Genomic DNA, 27,112 nt, shown 5'->3' with positions numbered 1-27,112 from the left:
GAACTCTGAGAGCCAAAAAGGAATCCTATGGAGAAAAAAGGGACCAAACCTTGGTCTGTGAGTCTGTCTGTGCATGCATACATATCTCAGATGCACGCTGGGGCCAGCGCATGAGCTCCCGTTGGTGCTTCTGGAGATGTTTGCCCTGGAACAGATTTCAGCTGGAAATCGCCGATTCAGTGAAATCAACTTACATTTATTGTCATCCCCTGAAAACTATGTGCTTATTTTAATCAGCTCAGTGTGTTTCCTTTTGGCTTTGTATGGTAATGTGAAAGTCAACATGGTAATGGGCAATAGACAAAACCCTTAGGTCAAAACAACATAATTCAAACAAGTTGAAGCAAAATATAATTTTTGAACATATTGCTTCAGTCCATTGCAAGCTAGGAATACCCAGGCTTATGGCACATGGCACGACATTTGACTTTTGAGAGCCTATTAGGAATCCACAGCCTTAATGTCCAAACAAATGCTCAATATGGTTCAGTTTGTTTCTTTTTTTAATGGAGTTTAGTTCTGATGTTGGCTGCGGGGCTGACAGCTCTGAAGAAGGAGCTTTAATGCGTTTCTGCTACTTACATCTTTAAAGCTTGATGTGTCCTGGCAACTCCTCCTCCGTTTCTGAAGCTATCTTTTTCTTTCTTTCAAGGCTCATAGTTTCCTAGGTGGACATCAGCTACATCCATCTAAGCAGACACAAGCTGAGCCGTAAGGTGGATACTGGGGGCTGCGCTGCAGACCCTGTGTTTTCCTACATTGCTGGCTTGAAGCCCACCCCTCATGCAGGCTCCGAGACCTCATTTGGAGCTTACACTGCCCATGACAGCCCATCCAGGCTGCATGAATAAGGGGCAGTGCATGGCTGGGGGTGCAGAGCCTGGGCTGACACAGGTACACTGTGGCTGCCAGGGTTTGCAGGAGGGGTAAGGATGAAGCCTTGGACTTCTGCTTAACCCACTTGTCCAAGATGTCGGCTCTGCTCTCAGTTTATTTTGCATAGGGGTCTGCTTGCGAGCTGTCTGTCAGAACAGGGACAGCCCTGAAGGAGATGAGGGAGGGATGAGTCCTCTGGGGTTTTGCTATCATCGTCTTGCTCCTGCGTGAATGGAGAAGGCAGGGGTGAGTCACCTGCTGGGGAAAGCCTCCACATATCCAAGCCCTTCCTGCTCCTTTTTTTTGGTTCCCGTTTCACAGAGAATAGGTAAGCAAGGGGGGACCCATGTTGGGACCCAGGCACGACATGGGGCTGCTGCTTTCCCCCTTCATCACTCCAGCATGAAGGAGAGGGGTGAGAAACAGGACCAAATGTGCCAAAGCCTCTTGTTGGGCACACACAAAGATCTTGCTGGAGATCTCAGCAGCACGAGCTTGTTTCCATGGAGCATCACCTGTTCCACCTGCTCCTGTCTCCTCCCTGATGCTGGGGCTGCGTGGGGCAACTGGGGCAAAGTGGGGCACGAGCTCCCTCCCCGGGCTGCAGTGCTGTGGGGAGAGGTACAAGTAATGGAAATTGAAATGCAAATTCTTCTTCTGAGTGGAGAAAAGGCCCCCATAAATCAGGAGTGACAGGAACACAAAGACACCATCAGGATGCATTTGCACAATCAGGGAATGTTTCATATATCAGAGAGAACCAAGGCACAGCCTCCGCTCCTGAAATAAACCAAATCCATTTTTTTTTCTCATCAGTGAAGCAGTCTCTAAAATTCCCCGTTTGAAGAGCAACAGAAAACAGAAAGGAGATTCGAGTTAAATTTTACTCAGATTTGGCATGTTTTCCTAATCCTGACAGGAAAACATTTGTCTTAAAGGGTCAGTGGAAAAACGAACAATCCCTCCCTTTCCACACATCTAGAAACATGATAGGGATCTGCTTTTTTTTTTTTAAAATCTAGATTTGATCATCTGCAAATAAACACACAGCTGAAAGCCTTCATAAATGACCCTTCATAATACCATCGTGTAGACTGGAAACAGCAGCCTCATGGCAAAGAGAGCAGCAATGCTTGAACAGAGACCCTACCCACAGGATGCCAGCACAAGGAGCCTGGCAGCATAGAAAGCATTTTCCTAGGCTTGAAACTATATCCACAACTAAACATTTCTCCAGCCTGTTCGTAGGCCAGCCAGAGGTGCTGCTAGAAAGAGATTAAGTTTTAATCTGAAATCAGAAGTGGCAGAGCTGAGGGAATGAATTGGGACTTGCACGCCCTACCCTGGATTTTAGCGTGCTCTTCATCATGCTGTCACAAGCACCAAATCCATCCAGCTTTCAGTCTGTAGCAACTAATAAACACCCCGTGTCTCGGTATCTTCCATGTTAGAGTTGAGAAAGGTCTTTCAGGCTTACCAGCTGGCTTCCCTACTACGTAGCATGTGCTGGATGTTTCTCTACTCTCATTTAACAATTCCTAAGGAGCCAAGCTCCCTTAGGTGTGAGATCTTTATCCCAAGCCTACTACAAGGCAGGTTTTTGCGCAGACATCAGTGTGTGTTCGGTCTCAAAACCAGGTCAAGGAAGTCCAAAGCTATCTCTGCATTGCAGAAAATGTGATTTATGTATGTGCAAGTAATCTAGTAGATTGACTGTAATAAATTTTGAGCTCTTCTCTCGACTGCAGCTGTGTGGTCTTGTCCCATACATAGCACTGGTTAAGGGACTACACTGGCAGGACTGAGGCTGTTGCCATCTCCTGCTCTCCTTTCTGTACTTCTCCTGGAGGTTTTCCCCCAGCAGGAAGGGGTGAGCAGGATCTGTGCCTCCACCGCAGCAGTCTGCAGGCTGTGCATCGAGATACATAATGTGTTAGAGAGCTCTGATGGCTGACAGGGTTACAGGCTATTGCTTCTCAGATACAAAGATATGACCCTTCTTTTGAAAGCCGTTGTGTGGTAAGCACTAGAAATGTCCTGGTTTATGCTTCTTCAGGCTGAGCCACCATCCTGTGCTATTTGGCTGTAGAAAGGGGATTAGACAGATGAGATTTATTGATGTGATTTGGGATGGATTAAAGTTTGCAATTGAGTTATACAGGTTCTCTGTTAATACAGGTTCTCTGTTAATAAAATGCTTCCATCACACCACCACATGCTCCGATGCACATTAGAAATCATCTGCATGAAGAGGGGTTTGGGGAATTCAGATTTTTTTTTTTCCTGCAGCTGTTTTTCCAACCCTGCCAGGGTCAGGTGTGTAATTTGCCATCAGCCATGCTCTACTGGGACTGGAAAGAACCATCAGCTTTTCTAAAAGATGACCCACCATGTCTTCTCCAATGCTAAACTGCTCTATTACTTCAGTGTTTTTGAACAATTTCAGAACTAGAGGGTAACCAAGAGCAATGGTAGAAGGTGGGAGGCTCCTTTCCACGGGAGGGCAATGCTCTCTCCAGTGACTGGGTACCAAACTGGCTGGGTTCCCTAGGAATGTATTGTTTCATGGGTTCCTGCTCCGTGTCTCACCAGTCTTCTGGTGGAAGTATCTGTGGGGACGTTGATGTGAACTGAGAAACAGAAGAATCCAGTTAACTGGCATAAAGTGGTCACAGAGCTTGGAAGATAGATCCAGCCTTCCCCACCACCCCCTTCCCTCAAAACAAACATTTTCGTACTCATCCATGCTGCTCCTTCTTTACATATCATGAAACAAAGTGTTTCTAAGTGTAGATACCCAGAATTACCTCTAGCTATTACTGCCATCAGGGTTAGAGGTGTGGTGGCCAACAATGGGACCCTGAAAGGGGAGCTGGAAATGGGTATGTAGCCACACCTCACATTGTGAAGGGCTTTCCCTGTGTTTGGGCACATTCCCTGCCTCTGTGCTGGAGGCTGAAAGGCAGTTGCTTTACCCAGGACCTTGTCTGTGAAGCCTGTGGGGGTTTGCTGACTTCAGTGGGTTTATTTTGGACCTTGGTGGTCCTTGGTGGTGGTAGGCATAGAGGAAGATGTTAAAGACTCACAGCAGTTCCTTCTGCAGAGTTTAGGGTTTCAGTGTAAGGAGAGAAAGGGAATAATGAGCTCCTTTATTGCCCTCCCCCCTTTTTAAAAAAATAATTAGAAAAAGTAGGGGAATTCTCAGGCATCGGAAGAAAAAGCCTTCTTGAGAGGGACAGTGTCCAAATAGATATGACTAGCTTAAAATAGAGGAGTTTGACCATTGTCAAAAAACACTTGCATCAAACATGTCTTCAAAAAGCCTGGTTATGCTGGGTAAGGAAATAAAACACTAGACAAACCATCAAAATCTTTGAAAGTATGTACCTCCCCCATGTCAGCCCAGTATCAGTCCCATGCCTGTGGCCTATATCCTTGTGTATGTTACGTACACATAGGCATACATCCTTTGGAAAGCTGTCACGCAGCAGTCTATAACGGGGCCAACACAAGTCTATCATTTCTTTTTTATGCACCTTCAGACAAAACCCTGAAAGGCAGCATCCAGGAAGCTGAAAGGAGGAGTGTGAGATGTGTGACTGCTGATGGGGGAGGAAGGGATCAGGCACGGGTGTGTGGGGAGGCTTCATGGAAACAGCTTTAAAGCGCGGGGGGGAGAGAGAGGAGAAGCAAAGAGCTTTGTACATGACAGTGCAGCTCTGCGTGATGACTGTCACTTGGAAATTTATGGCTCAGTGAGGCTGAAAAGTACGTTTGAAGGGTCACTAGAACTAATTACATTGGAGAAATGAAGTTGGGCTTAGACAAAAAAAAAAAAAAGAAAATTATAATAAGGGTCACCAGGCACAAAATATTGGTGAAAATGTGTGACTTTTCCTCCTTTGTGATTTGTAATTTTGATCCTCTTCCCCAGTCGTGATGGCAGGTGGGTGGGAAGGGTGCAGGGCAAGAGAGAGGGGAGGAAAGCCTTATCAGCCCGGCGCAGCGCGCGGGGGCTTGGGCGCGTGGCTGACACCAGGGCTGGCCCAAAGCCTCCGCCTGCCTGGCCAGGCTCCCCTGCCCCTTGGGGACACGGGACCTCGGCCACCTGGCTCTTGGCTGGCAATTTGTCATCCTTCCCGATGGTGGAGGGACAGGCTGTTCTTTCTGGGTTAGTGATGGGAGCTCGTTTGTGCTCGTTTTCAGAGATTTACTGCAGGTCCTCGCTGGCTGGCTCTTCCAGCTGTGTCTTTAATATCCTTACCTAAGCTCTGGTTTCTCTTTTTCTTCTGCTCACTCTCCTAAATCACGTGAAAGCTTTTTAAACACAGCAAACCCACGGCACATTGTGGAGGGGCAAGTGCCTTCCCATCAGACCCCTGCCATATGGATGGGCACAGCGACCTCTCTTCCAGAAAATAGGTGGTGCCAGAGGAGTTTTCTCCTCTCTGCTCATAGCAAGAGGTGCTATGGCAGGACCCTGCCATTTCTTTCTCCCTGATAAGTGGTGACTGCAGCCAACAGAGAGAAAATGTTTTGGTCCCATACCTGACTTAGGCCAAAGTAGGTGTCCTTCCTGCTCAGTACAGCATCCCATAGGAACAGACATGGGAAGCAAAGAACATACTGGCAGCAAAATGGGTGGATGCTTGAGGCTCTGGTCACAGCAATAATTTCTCATCCCTCAGGCCTCTTTCTGCCTCCTGGCTCCCCAAGAAAACCATTACCTTCTGCATTTTTCTCATGTCTCTTGTCAAGTCCTGTCATCGCTGAGTAAGTTGAGGTAGGACAGACCAAGGGCTGTGGTCTACCACTCTTTGGAGAAACACATGTAGGTAGTCAGCATAGTATTAGATGTGCAATCAGAGGAAGAGACTCTTTTTCATCTGACTTCCATGCTCTTTTTCCTCTCCAGAGCTCCCATCAAGGTCAGCATTACCTTGTTGGCAGTGATGATGAGGATGCACTTGGTACCACCACTTTGCAACTGCTCTCCTAGCCAAGTAGCATTCTGGGTTTGAGAGATTTCAGCTTGTGCAGGAGCACAGACAACTCCTGGTTTGGATTTGATAGTTCTTACGCTGGCTGCATGAGCTGAGTGGACGTGTTGTGCAAAATGGGCTATGGGGAAAGGAGATAATTCTGTCGTCTGCCATGCAGACAGCTGGATGTGTGATGACCACGAGACCCGTAAGATAATTTGCCAACTGGATATAAGGGTGTCAAATCCCATGAGGCACATAAGTATGTTAGAGACAGCTGTGAAGGAGCCTATGGTCATGCTACATTTTAGTATAAATGATACAAGATTCTGCAGGAAAGAACTAGGAGTAGATTATTAGCAAGAAAGCTTAAAGCTAAAGCTTCTGTGGTTGTATTTTCCAATACACTGCTAGCTTCATGTTCGATCACATCTAGACAGGAAGAATTACTCTCAGATGAATGAAAAGATTGTGCAGAAAAGACCTGAGCTTTGCTAGTCGCTGCTAAACCTTTTTGGAAAGGGATACGCTGCATATAAGGGGTAGAAGAATAAATTTGCAGCAGGTGATGGGTCTGAGAGCTGCAGGTATCCTGGGTCTGGTAGTAGCTGCTGTGTTATCTCAGAGAACAGCATAGAAAGCTACTGCTCCTGATGGACCCTTGGCAGGCTGCAGTGGGCATAAAGCAGCTGTCCTAATGTATGGAGAATGAATTTATCACATATAACACGTCACTGGCGCCCACCTGGCTTCCACTGTCTTGGCTTGCTGAGCTGGGCATGTTATCAGTAATTTGAGGTCTCCCTTTAAAGTCCAAGCAGTATGATTTTTGTTGGTAATCTTTTGGTCTAGGGGATTTCAGAGGTGAAATGTCCACGCTACGGGGCAGTCTTGCCTGTGATGGGCCTTTGAAGGTTGCCTGTGACCCCACTTCAGCCCTGTCTTCTGGGGCAGGAGCAGAGGGCTGAATTTTTTACTTCGTTTAGCAGTATTTTGCCACGTCCCAGCTAAACAGTCGTTTTTGTGCCATCTTTATAGTGAAGTCACTCTATCATTACAAGAGAAAGGAAAGTAGATTGCTGGAACTGAGGTGGTTAAGTGGGCAGTGCACATGCAGTGCATGTACAGAGGTGGAGGGAGGAATATGAGGGTAACTGACTAGGAGAGGAGGCAGTGAAACCTGCATGGGACAAAGGAAACACAAGTGGTCCTTCAGCGCTAAGTAATTAACATGCCAGAAGATGGATGGCTGTAAGACAGTGAAAAGTAATCCAATAACGCCTCAGCGCCTGCAGGGTCACACAAAAACGGGGATGGTGGTTAAAAATAAAAACCCAGCAACAATAGGCTCATAGGAAGGTCTCTGAAAAGAGAAAGGGATATACTTGGCATGGCTGGAAAGCGTGGGGTAAAGAGCTAGGGTGTAACTAGTATGTCCAAAACGAAATGAGATTAATGCACATCCATAGTTTCAGACTGGGAACTGTACGGGAAAAATAAGTTAGGCTGTAAATAAGAGGAGGAGGCATATATTTCCAGAGGCTGTCAAAAACTTGAGAATAAATAGTGTGTGAAGTTGAATCTATATGAAAGGAAATAGGTCACAGGAATCTGAATGCGGTAATAGCAATGTACTACTAGTCCTAAATCTGAAGAGAAGTGATGAATACAACAGGCAGAAAGACATCAGAGAGGTAGCCGAAACACACTGTGCTGCTGATGGAGATTCCAGCTAGCTGGTCCTGTTGGCATCGTGCTGCCATAGGAACCGCCTTTTTTGGAGCTGCTCCTTCTGCAGTCAAACGTGTTGATAATTAGTGCTTACATAGCACATTTTTATTGCAGGGACCTGGAGCATGCTTGGAAGGTAGCTAATACTTTGGCAGATGGGGAAAAAAAAAGAGTTAGGTGCATGAGAATTAGTTGGAATTTGGTGTTACATTATCATAAATATAGGCTGAATTTGGTCCTGAGATTCCAGCGAGAGTATCAACAGAAGATGGAGGTGGAGAGCACAGGTTTTCTGGCTCCAGCCTGTCTGTGCACCATGCACTTGAACAGCCAGAGACCTCTCTGAAAGGGTGAAGGGAAACATACTTTCACGGTAATTTAAATGCAAGTGGAACTTGGAGATTTTTTTTCCCATTGTTTGCAAGAAATATTTATGGGACAGTGCTTCTCCCCATGGGTACCACCCTTATCAAATGCAGTTATAGATGAGATGGAGAACAATCTTAGGTCAAAGACACTGGAGAATGAATTGGGAGACTCTTGCTCGGTTCCCAGCTGTGCCCCCGTCTCCTATCTGCCCCGGGGCAAATCTGCTCATTTCTCTGTGCTGTGGCTTCTTGTGTGCAACGCTGAGATCGTAATGCATCGCTCGCCTGTCCTGTTCGGTTAGATTAAAAACTTCTTTGGAGAAGGCAGCGTGTTTTACCGCATGTTTATGTAACATTTTGCATAATTTGTATTTGATCTCAGCTCCTGTCATCTAAGACATGTGGAGATAGCTCATAAATAATACTAATAATATTTTAATATTGATAATGCTTAGCGCATTCACGGCATTTAACCCCCTCTAAAACAGCACTCAATACTGTCGGCATCACGGTGATCAAGCATGAGTCATATTGGCTCCTTTCCCTGGCATGGTGCTATCTGTCAGCTAGCCAGAAAGCTGAGGGGTTTAGTGAATACGTACTGGGTGTCAAGAACTGCTGAATTTTAACGCAATCCGGGGCAGTGACTTGCTGTGCAATCTCTGGGTAATGTTTTTGCTAACATGGGACTCTGATCTTTGGCCATCCAGCTTGAGGCGGTGGGAGACTGTCTTGGAGCATCACTGTACTTGTTGGCCGTGCTAGAAATGACAAGTATTACATGCTCGTGAAAATCAGGCTCTAGGAAGCTAATGTATTAGAGAATCCTCATCTCAGGCTCCTTTGGAAAAACCTGCTCCTTTCCTGCTTGCTTTCTCATCAGTAACACAGGGAAAGTATTTCAGTAACTTAGGAGAGGTGGTCATGGAAATTAGCAAAAGTTTATATAGCGTTTTGAAGGAAACAAGAAGCTGAAGTAACAAGCATCTCCCCCACCTCACAAGTACCTCCGTTACACGTACACATGAGGAGCCTCCTTTTTGGGAGGCCATCCGCAGCCTGTTTGCCTCCTCGAGGAGGTGCCAGCAGCTGCTGTGAGCCTGCGTGGCTGTGAGCCGGCTGGAGCTCCGAGCCTCCAGTTATCTGCTGAGGCAGATTGGCTTACTTGTTTGCAATCAGTCCTTCCTCCAGGCACGTGTCCTGCAGGCTGTCGGTGCCAGTTCTTCCAGCGTACCCTCTGGGAACCAGGGCAAAGGGCCATGGGATGCATCCAGATACAAGTCTTCAAAAAAATAAAAAGGAAAATAGTGGGGGGGGAAAAAAAAAAATACATTCAAAGTGGAGGGGATGGCATCCTGAAACCTTGACAATAATTAGTTTTAGTTAATTACAGCCAAAAAATTAACTCATTGAAACAAACTGGAGCTCATACCCAGCTCTTTTTGTTACTGCTCTGCATTTTGCTTAGACCGTATGCAATTTCTTCCGAGTGACCTTACCGAGCACTCCCTACACTTCTGAATTAATCTTTATTTACTTTGCTGCAAAGCTTTCTGTCACTGCATGACTTTCTTTTCTGTACTGAAGCACTCCTCAGAAAAGCCTGCTAAGCTAAGCACCAAGCACATGATTTCGTGATGCTGTATGCACTGAAAGCATTGCCTAGATGGGAGAAAGGAGAAAGGCAAAGTGACTTTATCCCATCTTGCTGCCTCTCTAATTCAGGACTGCTAGCAGAGTCAGAGTACCCTCTAACATCAGATAGCCTTGGAAACTGGCTGCCTGGAGGAACAAGGTGCTCACTTCTGCGTCCTTCAAGTGATGTGCTGGAGTACAACATGCTGCCCTGGCACCTGCAAAGAGTAGAGCCCCCCCTTTTAAACTGTGAAAAGGTCTATAAACCATCCTTTGTGCTTTTATCGTCTTCCCCACACTCCTGCAAAGTGAGAGGGCCTTTTACCAAAGTGCTCTGAACTCCTTTCAGATGGTGCTTATAGTGTGTGCCTGTGAGTTCAGCTTGGACCCATGCGACCTTTGCCAGACACGGGTGGGAGGCTGCACAGAGTGGGAAAATAAATCTGCAACATCTGAAAAGAAGGATGGACTAGAAAGATAGCAGAGTGACGAACAGAGACCAGTGCAAGAACAAGGAGCAAGAACAGAAAGAGAGCAAGTGCTTGGCTTTGTCCTGTCTCCACACCTTCAGTGTTTGTGAGGTTCCTTATTCTTGTTTTCCTCTCCAGGGAAACCGCTTTGTACTCAAAGACAGGTATTTCTATCATCCCTTTGGAATCACTGTAAAGTAATGGCATGGGGGAAATCCACAACTGCGCAAAAGCTACACCCAGGACCCATTCCTGTCTGTGAGCTTCCATTTCAGGAGGTTTGTTGAACTACCTACCTTGTGCACCACAGACCATTTCCCAAGGCCCCCTGAGCCTAAAACCCATAGTAAGAGGAAAAACGCCCCACCAGTAAAACACCAGGAAGGAAGCTGAGGCCTCCGTTTACTGGGAATGTGAAAGATGTGTGAGAAATGGAAGGAACCGACCACGCGACCCTTTGCTTTAGACTCTGCTCAGCACTGTGCAGCCAACTCCTTCCACCCTTAACTTGCATTCTCATTTTACCATTTTGTTTTCATGAGATACTAGGCTGCTCATCTGGTGGGCTTGAGGGGCACAATGTGGTCTCAACAAAATCAGCAAGAGGCAGAGGTTGGTGTGCTGTAAAAGGTCCCACAAAAAGTGCTGGTGTATCCTTAAGAGCGTGCATGTCTTCCAGAACCTGGCACTCTGCTCCTGGTTCCTGAAGAAACGTTTATTCCTTCATTAATTTATTTTCACTCCAAACATTTAAGTTTCCATTAGTGTGGGGGAAGGAGAGCTCTGGAAAGCAAAAGAGAAGACAGTGACAGGGGAAAAAGGAAAAAGAAAAAAAAAAACACACAACAAAATAAAACAGAAGACATTGGGAGCAGTAGGGAGAGAAAGAGAATATATTCAGTTTTTTAAATTTAATTTTTTATTAATTTATTTTGCTCTCTCTGCCCTCCTGAGTCCATCATCACTAGTTCTTTCCTTCTCCCTGTCTTGAATTATACTCACATAGACACTGCTGTCATAGTGTTATGTTTATCTGGTGGATATGTCTAGTTATCCCACCAAAGGTAAAGACCCCATTCAGACCCGTTGCTATACAGAGGCCAAAGGAGGGACTGCAGTACTGCCAGACACATCAGGACTCTTACACTGGTTTGAAAGGTGCTGGGGAAGACTTACATGACTTGGGGTGGCGTTTCTGGGAGGCAGGCCAACAAAGCACAGAAATGAAGGAGGAGGAGTTTGGGTTTGTTTGCAAAGCACTTCATGTTTTTACACTTTGGAAGGAACTTTCTGCCAAATAAGCTCGAATACATCCAGATTAAATCAGATAAAATGCTGACAAAAAAAAAAAAACAAAACAAAACAACATGCCATGTGTCTGGCTCTGGTTTGATAACAGTGACTCCACCAGTCTCTCCTCTTGTTTCCTCACTTCCCAGGGTCATGCATGATGAGGGCTTGTGTTTCAGATCATTGAGATACCCAGTTCAAATTCAGATTTTGTAACTCTGGAGCACATTGTTAATTCAAATCATTCTTGGACTACAAAAGCCTCCCTGCCTTGGCCTGCCCTTATCACAAATTGAGGTCCTCTCCATCCGAGTGCAAAAATAAAGACTAACTCTTCTAAGGTGCCTACTTTGCCACTGATAGCAGTGGTGAATTGACTCCACAGAGCGAAATCTTAATAAGCAGTAAGAGCTTTAAGGTTTGGATCCCAGTTTGTGTTTAAGGGGGCTTCCTCTGGTGGTCCTTCCCTGCTGTGACACCCCTGCAGATCCAGCTGCAGCAGGAAGAAGCTGCTGAACCTTCTGTTAGGAGCTTTTGGAGCAAAATTCTTTCAACTGTCTTTTACTATAATAACGTTCCAAGCTGCAGTCATATTACCTCATGCTGTGACCTTGTTGATGCTCCTAATGTGAAGCCAGGTCAGATTTTGGATAGAGATCTCCAAGGCAGAGCCAGAATGCTGCAGGAGGCACCATTTGGGGGTCAGCAGGAGGTGCGATTTCTCGAGTCAGTCCTGAACTGATCCCACAGCATGGTGGAGTATTGCTTTGCTGGCAAAAAGACCTGCAACTGCAGTCCCAGCCATCTAAGGATATTAAAAAGCTCTTTATCCAGGAACAGTCATTACCTCTAATACCCTGCTCAAGTTTAAATTTGGGTAATTACTTTCTTCTGACCTCGGGTGTTGTTTTTTTGTTTTGTTTTTATTTTTTCCCCAGATGCTACTTTTTTTTTCATGCTTCATATTGTAGCTTCCTGTAGTAAACAGCTTTGTAGGAATGTTACACACCGTTAAACAGATGCTCTTTTGGACCCTAAGAGCTAGATGCAATTCGGAGGTGGGTCGTTATCAGTAGAGAAGCTCTAGGGTCCAGCTGCTACAGGCAGGATGTAATCATTAATAGTAGGGCTGTAGCAACATTGATGAAGAAGCACGGTAATTGTGAGGTATTTCAATAATTATAATAATAATAAATCTCATCTGTACACCTCTTCTGAAGAAAACAACAGGTTGATTTAGAAGACCAACTTATATCCATCAGGTTGTTGTGACAGCTAGCCAGATTTCTTGGTGCAACTCACTCTAGGTCTAGGAACAATGGGTTCTCCTGTGTTTGCTGTGGTGGAGCATTGTAAACAAGTCTTGCTTTCTCTCTGCAGTCTCCTATTTAGTTAGTGGTCCTCTGTGGTGGCCTTATGCTAGGTCAGAGCTCACCCTTTGCCTTCCTATTCCTAGAATATCTGAAGATTTGTCTCATTGTGTTAATACCTCTGTCTATTTGCTCTTCGGATTCCATCTTAGCCTCTTAATCTCAATTGTACATTTTTCCTGTCAGAGGTTAAATTTCTTTCTATTAGTTTTGGTTTTGCTAGACTTGAGAGTTTAATGGACACAATTAGCAGGTCTGAATAAATCATTACGGAAGGAGTTTTAAGAAATGAGAAATTTGCTCCATTTTGTTTCTGTAATGGGGGAAAAAAAAGCCATCTGCAGTGTATTCACAGTGGATATAATATGGTGAATGAGATACAACCAGCTTAGTTCTCATTAGTCTTTAAGCTAGCTCTGAATTTGAGCCGTGCAGCCAGAAGCCTGTGCAGCCTGCTACAGGGACCCCTTTTCTGAGCGATCCTCAGAAGTCAGACTGATCAGAGAGGTTCACCCATGGTACTTCCTTTTGCAGGTGTTTATCTAACTTACTGTGGATGTGACCGAGCTTTTTCCTCTTCTGATAAATCTGTCTTTGGTGGAAACTCCCTTCCAAGGAGCAGAAACATGGAAGTATTTGCCAGGTATTTAAAATCTCTCCATCTCCTCCCTCTTCTGTGCTCCATTGCCCTGCCTCCCAGGAACACCATCACAGGTTGTGTAAGTCTTCCCTAGTGTCTCTCAAATCAACATTACAATCCTGCTGTGTTTGGCAGTACTGCAGTCCTTTCCTTGGCAACAATATTGCAAAAGATTTGAAGACCTCTATGATGCATATGTCAGATGCTCCTCTTTCACGAGAAGAATGTATATATGACGATGTGATATATACAAGTGTGTATACATACAAGAGATTACATTGATATCTGAAGACCTAGAGCATGTCAACCTTGAGGGTTTGCAGAAAAGCCTTTATAACTTGTCTTTAGTGGCTTGGCTGCCATGAAATCTCAGCATTGCAACATTTGGTATTGGCATTTAATTTCTGATTGACTCAGAACTCAAAAAGCGAGAGTTCTAAGTCAGGTCAAAAACCCACAACCTTTTTTTCTGTAATGTTGAAACATTTCTCTGTGCTAAAAAAAAAAAAAAAAAAAAAAGGCAGAAGAAATGTTTCAGCCTTTCCAAAATAGATTTTTTAAAGCTTTTTGTTCTGAGAAGTGTTTTGATTGTTTTGATCTAGTTGAACACAAACACATTTTGAGATGTATTTTCCTTTGAATGTAACATCTGATGTTCACTCAACTCCTTCTACTGGGTTAGGTTAGCAGATTGAGGCTGAAGTGAAAGAACCCTGTTGCTTCTGCTGGCTTGTTTTGTAGAGAAAAGACCACAAAATTCCAAAACATCAGCATAAAATAAGGAAAAAAAAAAAAAGGAAGTGGTGATAAGAAAAAAGTGGGAGGGAGAAAAAAATGAGACCCACCTATGAGGGTATCTGCAAAAGCCAATAGCACCGAAGGAGCGAAAATGAGGACTACTTTCCCCAGAGCTACTTGTCTCTCTGACCTTCGCAACACAAATCATTCCTTCCATTATAAATGAAATATTAACTGTCATGCAGCAGTTACAGCATCCTACTGGCTTCTTGCAGGAGGGTCACAAAGCAGTAGAGGAAAACAGGGAAGAAACACAGTGCTGTCCTTACAGAGTTTGTTTCAAAAGGAGAGAAAGAAAGTGCGATCATCGCAAAAGGGAATGACAGGGTGCAGCTGCCTACCTGGTGGAAAGCATGGTTAGAAAAGAGGGAGGTGGGAAGGATCCTAAAGAGGAGGCAGAGGAAGGAGGAATGATAATGGAAATGTGATGTCTCATCTCAGGGCGACCATGGGATATGCTGGTGACAGCTCAGAGCTGGGAGGCCACAAGAAGTTGTGTGCATGGTTGTCCAGCGTTTGGCTGGGAAGCATCGTGTGGGGCTCCATCTTTCCATCTATGTTTTTTTGCTGGTGATACCTGCTGCTACTACTTCAGTCATTGAATTTCGCTGCTGCAGCAGGCCCTGCTCTCTGTTTTGGGGCAGGAGCAGGGGTTATCATAACCATTCACAATGTAGAGCTAATTTCTTCCTCCTGTTGTAAGCCCTTTGTAGCCAAGGCATTTTTACTGCAGGTTCAATGGGCCCAAGATGTTCAAGGCATCTCTAGGAACGGGTATAATCAGAGATTATAGTCAAAGCAACTCTAGGAATGGGTATAATCAGAGATAGCAGCAAGGCAGACTGAGGAAAGTCACACATGTAAAGCTTATGTATTTTCTGTGCTGTTAGGAGCACCAGCAGCTGGGTTTGGTGTACTCTTAATCTCCAGGTGAAGATGAAAGAGGGAAAGGAGAGAGGAGCCCAGAGTATTGCTTTGTTTTGCTTTGTTCTTGTATTTTTGTCAGCGAGAAGAAGCAGAGATTGAGGCTGATCCCAAGAACATTAAGTAGCGCCCAGTTTTCCCATGCACAAGCTAATTACAGCCCTGATGCAGAGATACCTCGCTTCTGCTGTTTGTCACTTAGTAATCGAGCCTGAGGGCTTTGCCTGCACCTCATCACCTGTTTCTAGCATCATCTTGCATTATGCATAGTCATGTTATCAAGCACTACGGCAACGTGTCCAGGTCCCAGAAACACCTGTAGGTCTCCTTAATTGTCCTGCAACTTGTGGCTTTCAGCTAAGGCTCCGTCTCAGATGGTTTAGGGTGGTTCTCCCCTGGTGTGTGCTGGTGATGGACGTCCCCCTTCAGTCTCTACCCATCCCCGCTGGAGAACATGGTGGAGGGTCAATGGATACGTGGCGGCTGCCTCTGGCCACCACCTGGACGGGCCGCACTCAGGCTGTGTAATTAGACGCCTTCAACTTCGGAAGAAGTTAATTAGGAATGAAACTTCTGACCGAATGATGCAGATTGCGAAGACGGGCTTTGTCAGCAGCTGAAATTAATTACAGGCTCAGGCACAGGGAAAAGCGGGGCGGGGGAAGGCTGCGGGGAGGGGGAGGCCTCATTGCCGAAAGGAAGATGATGAACCTGGCTGCAGGCTGTTGCCGTGGTGACGGGAGGCCGTGATGGTGTTTGACAGCTAGTGGTGACACATGGAAGGCCGCAGGTACCTCTAATTACCCCCTCCGCCGACCCAAGCGGGCAGCAACCCCTCCTGACTCGGGGCAGGAGATGCTCTGCTTTTCTCCTCGTGCTTTCTTCCTCTCCGCCGCAGGTGTGATCTGCCTTTTCGGGGGCCCCCGCCTGCTCTGAAAGGGAAACCATGTGGTGGCAGGAGGAAAGCTTTTCCTAATGTCGCTTTAATCGCCCAGGAGCCGCCAGCGATTCAGCAGCGTCCTCAGGAAGCCTGGACGAGGCTGGCAAACTTTCAGAGAGCTGTTATCTGAAAGACGGGGGAGGAGAAACTGAGTGCAGCCAGCCTCGCGTTTTTGAGAAAGAAGATTCAAGGCCTCCTGCACCTGGCCCAAATTTCTGGGTTTTGGGGTGTGCTTGCTGTGGTTGGCTGGGCCTTGAGTTTCAGGGTCTTGCCAGCTGTCTGCAGGTGCCTCTCCAGGGTCTGTGTGGCCCTGGGGGCTGCTGCAGGGGGAGCGAGAGGAGAAAAGTTACCACAGGAACATCCTGGCCACCCACATGATGCAGCTGCCAAAGCACACACACAAAAGCATAGATATTTGCAAAATAAACCCCTGACTTCAAGCCCTGAACTCCCTGAGGCTGGTGGTGGTTGGAGAGTACTCCCTGCTGTCAGGTCTCTCATGACATGTTGTCTGGTCGTTTCCTAAAAAAAAAACAACCTTCTAGCTTTTAAAGTGATTTCTGCTCTTTGTTTTCTATGTATTTATTTCAGCCAGGACTACTCTGAGTGCTGATGGGGATAACACATGCCTGGGGGATTAAAGATGACAGCTGGATTGTGCTCAGTGGTGCCCAGTGACAGGACAAAAGGCGATGGGCATAGACTGAAGCATGGGAAATCCCATGTAAGCAAACACTGCATAAGTAGTCAAAGGCTGAGGCAGGCTGCCCAGAGAGGCTCTAGTGTCTCCATCTCTAGAGATATTGAAACCCAACTGGACATGACTCTGAGCAATCTGCTGTAATCAACCCTCCTTTAAGTAGGGGGGTTGGAAAAGATCACCATAGGAAGTCCCTTCCAGCATCAGCCCTTCTGTGGCTCTGTGATTCTGAGAGATGGCACAAAACAGTTGTTGGAAAGTCCAGAAGAGAACTGTAGTCATACCTGAAAGGCCTGGGAGAGGTAATGGAAACCTCTCCAAGTGCTTTCCTGGACTTTGAATTGGGTCATTATACAAATACACAGGAGACAGAAAGGTGGGAAATTGAAATTGTGTTGTATAGACCTCAGGGGATAAACATTTTACTCAGTCCCTTTTGGCATGTTTCTCTCCAAAAAGGCCTCTGTTTCTGAAGCCCATTGTGAGGGTAGGCTCTATGTACTTACTTCATAGACTGCTTGGGATTAACTTTGTGAGGGAGAGTGATAACACGTTCTTAAAATCACCTCGTAGCATGATTGGCACAGTAGAGCTGGTTCCCTGTTCTTGTCTGATTTTGCAACTGAAGGTAGCTCACTGAAAACCAGGTGGGGGAGAAGAGAAAGAATTAATAATCTTCTAGATCAGATTATGCGGGTTAGTCATGAATCACTGTCAGAGAACGAGCAAGGAAAAGTTGCTCAGAACAAACCATGGATTTTGAGTGTCTTTCAGAAGTGAGCAGAGATACAGGCCACAGTTTTGGATTTGGTTCTGTGAGGAGTGAAAACGGGTGTGCTTAGTGAGTTGTATTTTTAATAGACAATTTCTCAGCTCTGATAGTTTAAATTAAGAAAAAAAATGAAACAAAACTTTGAAAATGGAAACTGAGCAGGGATGCTTGTGAGGCGTGTTAAATTACACAAGTGATGTTTCTGCCAGAGGTTGGAGGTCCATTCTCATTAGATCTACATCGCTGCTTTGCAATGCCAATACTGGAAAGAAATCACAGAAATGTGTGCCCAATTTTAGAGTTAAAACACTGTAAATGAGTCCTTGGATAAGTGAGAATTGGGTCCTAAGCCTCCTTCATTTGAAAGAGTGGGATGGTGAAAACGAGGCAGATAGAGGCTGTGAAGGGCTCAGAAAAGGTTGCTCAACTACACCATTTTTACCCTCTGTTGTAACATATAAGTGAAGTGGCACTTGATGAAATTAAAAGGCAACAAATTAAGTATAATAGGAGGAAACACTTTTTAATGTAAAGTATAATTAGCCAATGTAGCTTACAGCTGCCAACTATTATTGAAGCAGATATTTTAGAAAGATTCTCAACAAAGGATTCAAATGAATAAGCAAAGCATCTGCAGGGACACCACTATAGCTGAGAAAACAATTATAAGGGCTATCAATCCTCATGCTTTAGGGCACAAACAGATCACCAGCTGGGGTCAGAAATGCAATTTCCCCCCATGGTTACTGAATAACTTAATTAGGCACATGGTGAAGTTTTATCCTGCATGGGTCACTGCTGGAAGCAGAATAACAGATTAGATGGACCATTGACCAGTTCCAATATGGCAACTCTTTATCTTCACTCCTCACTTCTCAGAAGTGAAGAGGGAGACTTCTAGCCTTATGCTGTACCCCCTTCCCAGAAGGGCTGTAATCGCTGGGCTCATGCAGAGACCCAGCTGTCTGTTTCATTGCATTCAATATAGCCTTTCACTAGATCTCAGAGATCTCTGCTGCCTCTGAGTTTTGTGGCACCATAGAAAGTCTCTTCCCACTGTATTTGTAAGATTTGTAAGTCAACAAGAGAGGAGTCAGTGTGTGTTTAACTATGGCAACAATTTGACTTGTCTAAGTACCTTAGGGCTCTGAGCTGCCTGTACGTTCACTTTTTCAGAAGAGTTTTGGCTTAACCAAACAGTGGAGAAGTGAGGAACTGAGGGAGAAAAACATAAGAATGTAATATATCAGCTTCCCAGCAGTTATTTCCCTTCATCCTCCTATTTTGACATCCCAAGTCTAGATCAAACTTACCTCAGCTGTGATACTTTTGCAGAAGTTTTCCTTGACTCTTTTCCACCTGGTTTGAATGTGTCAGCATGATGGTGATTTTGCTAAACTGCGTTACCTTGGGGATGTACCAGCCATGTGAGGATATGGACTGCCTGTCTGACAGGTGTAAAATCTTGCAGGTAAGCAGACTTCCTTCCTATCACGATGGTGCATCAGTACAAGTCATAACATTTCACACATGTTTTCCTTCAGTGTGCAGTCAACACCTTATCAAAAAGGTTGGTGAGAACACCCCAGCCAGCAAATTAGTAAAATGGCAAGAACTTGCTTTGAGGAGGAGGTAAATGGGGTTAGAGAAAGATAATTAATGAAGTCTATATGTGACCAGGCAATACGGAATAGTTGCTAACCTTCCTGATCCTGTGCATACGACATTTTTTCCCGACACGGGCAGCTACAAGATACATAGCTCAGGGAGAAATAACTGTGGTTATGGCACCCAGACAGGAGGGAATAGCAACCCCCAATGCATTTGCTACTCTGTTGAGGAGCAAGAGTACTACCGAGCCCACAGGTAATGTGGCACTCAAGGTGCCCACGAGGAGAACAAAGAACAGGCACACTAAGATGGGCCATTGGTACCTCCTAGGTGGCCAGGAATGTCTGTGTGTCCCTGGCTGGTCTTGGACCTGCTGGTTCTGAGTGAACACCTCCTTTCAAGTCCATGTAAGGAGGCCCTAAGTCTACATCAATTATTTCATCCATGGAGAAAAAATAGAGCCCCTTCTTGCTTGCTTTAGAAGCAGGTAGCTGTGGTACCAGCGCTGAGTGGAAAAAGCTTGTCCAGCCCTGCTCCTAACTCATTTTCAGAAGCACTGAAATTGACATTTATTTCGCTTTCTGTATTTTAAAGCTGAGAATGCTTGTCAAACTTGCTCTTGGTTTTCTGGCAGGTATTTGATGATTTCATCTTCATCTTCTTTGCAATGGAAATGGTTTTAAAGATGGTGGCCCTGGGGATCTTTGGCAAGAAGTGTTACCTTGGGGATACCTGGAACCGCCTGGACTTCTTCATTGTTATGGCTGGGTAGGTTGGCAGTTTCTGTGCTTATTTGTTCTGTGTTTGTTGGAGTCTTTTATGGAACTGAAAAACACTCCCCATGTGAAGAGCATATGAAGGTTGTTGGCAACTATGAATGTTTTTCCCTAAGCGTATCGAGCAGGGTTAAGCCCCTCATATCCTGATGGAAGGTAAAAGTAAATCCTTGCAAAGCCAATGATGCTACTCTTGATTTGCCATGGTATAACTGATGGGAAAGTTTCCACTGTGGTGCTACTTCAGGAAATTTGCAAAATTGAATCTGATGTGCTGGGGTTAGTCTATGGAATAAACAGTAGACAAGGTAGCTTAACTCTCCAGCTGACATGCAGCTGTCTATCTCACAACTTCAGTAGACAGTGTTAAGTTGTACTAACTGAAGAGCAAGCCCAGAAATGTTTTTGTTAATGTCTGAGTGGAGGAGGTACAACCTTTAACAGAACCAAGATGCCTTCTCTGTTTCCAGCAACAGCATTTCAAAGGTAGGATTTTTTTTTAATTATTTATTTATTCATTTATTTATTAACTCTGGGCCTTTTGTCTTTGTTTTGCATTGGCCTAACCCACAATACTATTGGGATAAGTTGACATTTGAGTGTTTTTTGTAAGAAAGTTACTATGGAGAAGTTCTGATTTCCCCTCTGCACGTATGAAGTGGAAACCTACCAGGACATGCCTGTTGCATCACGGCAAAATGTCCTTCTCGATACCAGTGGTCATGTGCTTTTTGGGATTTGACTGTTTTCAATCAGATTGCTTTGTGCTACGATAAAAAATAAAAAGTCAGAAAAAATTATGTAATATTGCTGTTCTTACGGCAAAAGAATGGAAATCTTTTCAGAGAGAAACCCCCCACTTTCCTTTCCCTCCCAGCAAGGTATTACCAGCATTCACTGTCACCTGGAAGTGCGTGTATTACTGACAGAGCCAGCAGTGAGTTCAAGCTCTCTTTGCAGAGCTTTTCCCTCAGGTGCAGAACAGCGCTGTCTTTACATTTGCTTTTGACACAGTTGTTCTACAGAAAGACTTGAAAGCTGTTCCCTCTGGAGTGGTGTATAATTGTTTGCTTCTGGGGGGAGCTGAGATTTTCAAACTCAGTTCAGTTGTAAAAGTTTGAAGGTTGATCCTCAGCCGGCTTGTACATGAAAGGAGGACAGACAGGTGAAAGCTGTAGCTTTTTGTGAATTAAAGCAACGTGCATGAGATGGGAAGACCTTTCTTGTGTCTGAGTCTGCTGTGATGAGCATGTGATTTAAAATGGGCTCACATTATGAGGACTGTGAGTTCATCAGGAAAGGAAAAGTTAAAGCATCTGACACGTGCTGGTGAGGAAAAACAGACCATTGAATGTTCTAGCCTGAGCTTCTGGTGGCAAAAGGTGCTGGTGACCGGGTGCAGGGAAAATGAGATATTGAGGAGGAAAGGGAAGTATAAGTGTGTTTGAAAGGGGGACCTCAGAGCCCACGGTGTTCCTCTTTGGGGTGATGTGCTACGTACACAGGATGGGAGGAAGGCTCTGCTCCAGGTGGGAGCAGGATAGGCAGCACATTGCTGGGTTGCAAAAGGTTTGGGAATGGGGGTCTTGCTCTGCCTAGTACCCCTGCAAGCATGGTGTGTGAGAATTACTGTCTGGAGAGATGAAGAAATCAATGGGGCAATGCTAAGTGAAAGAGTGAGCTCAAATGCTTGTTTCATGCAGAGAACAGATGAAAATGAATGTTGTACAAACTGCACCACAGGAGGTTCCATCTAAACATCAGGAAGCATTCTTTGATATACAGGTGATGGAGCACTGGCACAGGGTGCCCAGAGAGGCTGTAGACTCTCCCTGCTTGGAGATCTCCAAAAGCTGCCTGGATGTGGTTCTAGGCATGCTGCTCTGGGAGGCCCTGCTGGAGCAGGGCTTGGAGCAGGGGGCCTCCAGGTCCCTTCCCACCTCAACCTTTCCTTGGTTCTGTGAAATCCCTGCTACCTGGATCAGAAGCAAGTAAACCCCATTTATACCTTTCATCTGCCATCATTGCTGGAGAAATCTGAGAATAGAGAGTCATTTGCGCATCTGATAGTGGTACTAGAAGTGAAGCTCATATCTGAACTCCTTTCAATGCCGAAGAGACTCAGAATCAACTCCTTAGATATAAAATAATCAGTGTGGAGGACTTTTCATTTCAGGTCCAAAACCGAAAGAAATTTGTTTCCTGATTTCTATACAATTGTCCTCATGAGGTGTCAGGCTGAAATGATAGTAATCTCATTAGAATATCTGATCTCAAAAGACTTCTTCTGCTAAAGAAAGATTTTCCCATTTAGTTATACAGAACTAATGACTATATAATGTATTTTGAGTTATAAAAGCTTGTAGTTATTAATTCATTATTCTTTGAAATTCATTAAAATTGTCTGCACTGTTTAAATCAAATCCAAGTAGAGGCTCAAACTTGCCCTTACATACAGACTGTAGGCTTTTATTTAACCTCAGATTTAAGCCCCAGGCTTTATCCTGACTGGTCCCACACCTGGATCATGGCTTAACCTTGCTCCCGGTCCAAATGCTGCCCTAGCCTTCTGACTAAGGGAAGACAGCCTGCATCAGGTCTTGCATATTTTCTCCATGCCAGTGAGTTAAATCCTGAAAATAAGCCAATCAGTTTAATCTAAAGGCCTTCTCTTTTTCATTGTCCTGGTCTCTCAAGGACTGCAAGGGAAGTCATAAATTTGACCCTTAAGAAAACATCCATGATGTTGAAAAGTAATGCACTGCCTAGAAGGCATTTGAGCATCTCTCAAATTCAAGAATAAGGACTGTATTTCCCAGCCTTTTTTTTCTTCCTTTCTCCCTTTGCAAATACATACATAAGTGGTGCTCCAAGCAAGACATCAAAGGTTCAGAGAGTGAACTGCAGCCTGGAAAAGCCAAGTGCAAGCAAGGGACTGTTCTGTCGGGTGCTCCTGGGCGGCTGAGATACCTCCATCTGCCTAGCTGCATGACAGCATGTTTTATCAAAGAGCATAATGATTATTTGCTGCTATTGCCCCAGACAGTGCTTTGGTTACATAAGCCATGCATTCAGGCGTTCTTTTGTAGTTTTCTCCTCACTTCCTTGGAAAGCCAGAAGCTATAGTTTTAGTTAGCTGAATTCCCTTGTGTGCCCCTGCCCTGCTTGCCCCTGCTCCCCACGCAACCCAGCAGCTCAAGGAGGAAGACTCCATTGTCACTAAAAATGCTCAGTTTCCATGGCGATAGGAGCTGACATCACCAGAACTTTCTCCCCTCTCGCACACTCCCTCCCCCAACCACCTTCAACACGTTTTTTCAGAAAGGATTAAAAAAACCCACAAACAACAAAACCCATAAAACAACAGTCCTAAGTCAATGTTCTTCATTGTTACCTTCAGAGTTCCTAAAATGGAGAGAGGGAATTTGGGTTGAATGGCCATGCCCTTGTGTGCCCAAGCAACAGGGGCTGCAATTTTGGCTTTCCAATACTCCTGCTCCCAACTGCTTGCTGGTGATGGGAGGTTGCAGGTTCCCAGACGTTTCATGCAGGCTGTTTGTCACCAGCTGTCCCAGTGGGAGTCCCTCTTCCCATGTGTTTGTGTTCATGTCTTGTCTGTCGTCATTTGTTTCCCACAGCAATGGGTGCTTTTGGAGAGCTTGATCTGCAGCAACTCAAAGGGCAGCTTCCTAAAGTTGAGATCCTGCTATTTTTTGAAAACTGAGATAATCAGTCACGCTGAAAACTTAGGCCAGACTCTCTACATGAATTTAGGAGAAGTCACTTATTTCTGGGATAATGCTCATCACCTTTTAAAGTTAGGCATTTCTCTAGCAACAAAGAGTGAGCAATTTCTACTGCCTGCTCTACTCTGTGAATAAGAGTTGTGTTCAAATGTGGTTGGAGATGTCTCTCTCGGAGAGAGGTGTCCCTTTACATGACTCTTGTGAGTGTCCTTGTGTGAGGAGTGAATTCATGCAACCTGCCCGGCCCTTGGGGCATTAATTCCACCAGGGAGTGTTTGTTATGCCTCTCTTGAGCCAGTTGCCATAATTAGAGATCTGTGGTGGGAATTATGTCTGTCTGCCCCGTTCTGCAGCATCCCCCTAATTGTTCTACTATGGAATATACTTGTATGGATGGTAGTTTAAGGGGATAGGGCTTTATTGCATGACCAGGGGGATGCTTAAGATTACAGGTTTGTGCACAGAATATATCCAAAATCTTTCCTTAACTAGTTCAATAGCTGCGGAGAGGCTGGTATATCTTTCACAGAATATCCTTTCTTTGCCTCTCTCCATCATCACACTGCAACATAGATCTCATAAACTGATCAAATCCCGTCCTAACCTTGCCTTTGATGAGAATGGTGTGACTTGTGTACTTTGTCATTTTAAGACACAATTGCAGGTTTGTTTAACAGCTTTTAAAAAAAAGCTGTGGTGGACAGCAGAGCAAGACACTCAGAGCAAGTCGTCACTTCAGTGCCTTATGCATTGGTAATACGGTCTCATTTTTCAGACCCAAATTTTCCTATTCCTACAGCTAAGGATCGCAGTAACCCACCTAGTCACAACACCTCCCTATTAATGTATTCAGCTACTTTCTCCAGTGGCTCCAAGTTGTTATCTATTTATATATTTTATTTATTTATTTATTATTTATTTATTTTTTTTCCACCTCACAATCATGTCTTCTGAAGAAAGAAAATCCCTTCCTATTAGTAGGGACAGCAAACTTTGTTCCCAGATATGTGGTGTTACATTTGTTCATGCTGGCATATATATTATTTGCATTTCCAAAGCAGTTCATACTGTTCTGTATTGCTGGCTTATCCTCTTTATTTCTTTTCTGTTCTCTCAAAAATATGCTTCAACTGCAAAATCCATTAGCGTTTGTTTGTTTGTTTTTTGAATTTTCTGCCAGGTTGTAATAAATAAATAAAGAACAGAGTGGCAAGAATTGTACATTACAGAAGTACATCTGCTCACAAATAAGTCCCTATTTACTGTTGCATGTGAGGCTTATTACTTAGCCAGTTTTTCTCCAGATAATGTATGTCATGATGATTTCATATCATTCCAGTCATATCAACATAATTACTTGTGTGAACCAGACTTGTAATCTCATAAGAAATTATAGCACATTAGTTTGATGATGTCTATTTTTCCTTAAACCTGTGTTGATTATGGCTAATTTTATTATCCACCTTTAATCCGTAATCTATCAAAGCCACGTATTGACGATTTCATTACTGTACTGTGATCAGCATCAGTCCAGTCAGCCTACTGAGATCACTGTGTAGCTAAAGGACTGGCACAGCATCAGAATTTCTCTGACCTTTGGATACTTTCCCGGTTTTCTGAGTCTAACCAAAAATCAACAGCACTGGTCCAGGACTTTTTTGGCCAACCCTTTTAAAACTCTTGGATATAAGTTGTCCAACCCTGCTTATCTTAGAGTATCCCTGTTTTGATAAGTACAGGTAAAACACTTGGTCACAGCCGTAATTGAAAGCAGCTCATTATCATATTTGTTTAAAAAAAAAAAGTATCATCTGACCTTCCCCATAGGACTTTTCTTTTTAATTGATGTTTCTGCCTTTTTACACTGTTCATGACAATTCTGTTTTCTTCTTCCAGTGATTGACTTGTACCATTTTATGTTTGTCCAGTTCTCTTACAAATTTTCTGGATTTTTCATCTCTTAATTTATATTGATTGGTATCAGCTTTCCCCTCTCTTGCTTTCGTTATATTGCTGCTTTTGCTCATTTTGTACTATCTTTTTAACCAGTTCAGCTTTCTTGTCTCTCTTGTAGCTTCTTGGATACCTGATAAATGTTCTTAAGTAATACTTGCTTGTTGTCCATAGTTCATGAATTAAATTCTTTACCCTGACAGGTTTGACGCATGGCTGTTTCCATGTGTTTTCAACTTCATGAATATGGGCCCTCTAATCCACCAAGTATATCTAGTAGTGTTGATGACCCTACTTGACATGTACATGCCACATGTAATTAAATAGTCCCAGCTTTAAGTTCATTGATTGCTCACACACACACACACACACACGAAACAACAACAAACCAAAATATCTTAATAGACCATCTCTGCATCTTTGGTTCTAAAAATCAGTTTTTAATTTATGCTGCACTTCATTGTAAATGCTGGGAAATTGTAAGAATATTTAGTTGTCCCCAGCACGTTGTCCAAATCCAGCTCTTGCAGAATGGATAAGCGGAGGCTGTTGGTTGTTTGTTGTTGTTTTTTGTTTTTTTTCCCTTTTTCTGATGAGTTACAGAGCAATATCAAGAGAGCTGTTTTCAAGTGTGATCTGTATATACCTAGTCATATTCATAGTCTAAGAATATAATAAAGGTTGGAAAAGGACCTTATGAGGCGTCCAGTCCAGTATCTTGCTCAGGGGTAAATAACAAACTCAGATTAGGTTGCTTGGAGTTGTCCAGTCTGGTCTTGGAATGCCCCAGAGATGAAGACTGAACTACCTTTCTGGGCCTCTGCCCTGCTGCTTATTTATCTGTATATTTAGTCTGAGCCTCCCTTCCCTGTTGGATTTATATCTGTTGTCTTGCTCTCCTGCCAGGCACCATTGCAGAGGTACCACAGAGCAAAGGGGGTGATCCCTTCCTGCATCTACTGGCTACACTTCTGTTGGTGCAGCCTGGTATGGCGTCTGCTTTCCTTTCTGCAAGGGTACACCACGGGCCACATGTCACCTGCTGTCCCCCAGGTCCTTTCCAGCAGAGCCACTACCCAGTACGAAGGCAGTGGGCCAGCCCAGCTCAAGTGCAAGACCTTGCGTTTGTCTTGGACTCCATGAAGCTCCTGTCAGCCCATTCCTCTAGCCAGGAAGAATTCTCTGCTTTAAATAGCAGAAAATTAATCCATAACTTAACTCTTAATTTCCAAATTGTCACTGAGTCTGTACTCGAAATTTGTCAAAGAGCACTACACCCCCTCCCTTTCTGTCCACTTGAGTCTCCCTTGCTAGGTTAAAATCATTGACTTTAATATTCCTCTCATGCGAATCTTCCCACCAGGCTTTCCTATTGCCATTTAGTCTGTTTATGCTCATAAAATGAACAATTCCTATTCTCTTTATTACTTGGGCCCCTGGCACTGGTGTACAGACAATACAATTTTTCTCTTATCTACATCTTTTAGTGCCTTGATTAGTTTTGTTCCTGACATGGAAGCCCTGTAAGGA

The 27,112-nt window shown here is 44.4% G+C and overlaps 1 protein-coding gene across 7 annotated transcripts in view; it reads left to right on the top strand.

The window, feature by feature from the left end:
* Positions 1-27,112, top strand: part of CACNA1I (calcium voltage-gated channel subunit alpha1 I) — a 161,868-nt gene that overhangs the window by 56,309 nt on the left and 78,447 nt on the right. For 4 of the 7 annotated variants that reach the window (XM_048069774.2, XM_048069773.2, XM_066996050.1 and 1 more), the window contains 2 exons: positions 18,856-18,967; positions 19,742-19,875. In XM_048069774.2, coding sequence (XP_047925731.1) covers positions 18,856-18,967; positions 19,742-19,875 — 246 coding nt within the window. Of the gene's footprint in view, positions 1-13,256; positions 13,366-13,872; positions 15,875-18,831; positions 18,968-19,741; positions 19,876-27,112 lie in introns of those variants that run through there. The other 3 variants (XM_048069777.2, XM_048069778.2, XM_048069776.2) reach the window with 3 other exon arrangements.

This window comes from Anser cygnoides, chromosome 1, assembly GCF_040182565.1.
Source record: "Anser cygnoides isolate HZ-2024a breed goose chromosome 1, Taihu_goose_T2T_genome, whole genome shotgun sequence".
NCBI classification, from domain to species: domain Eukaryota; kingdom Metazoa; phylum Chordata; class Aves; order Anseriformes; family Anatidae; genus Anser; species Anser cygnoides.
This window is presented reverse-complemented; position numbering and strand designations above follow the sequence as displayed.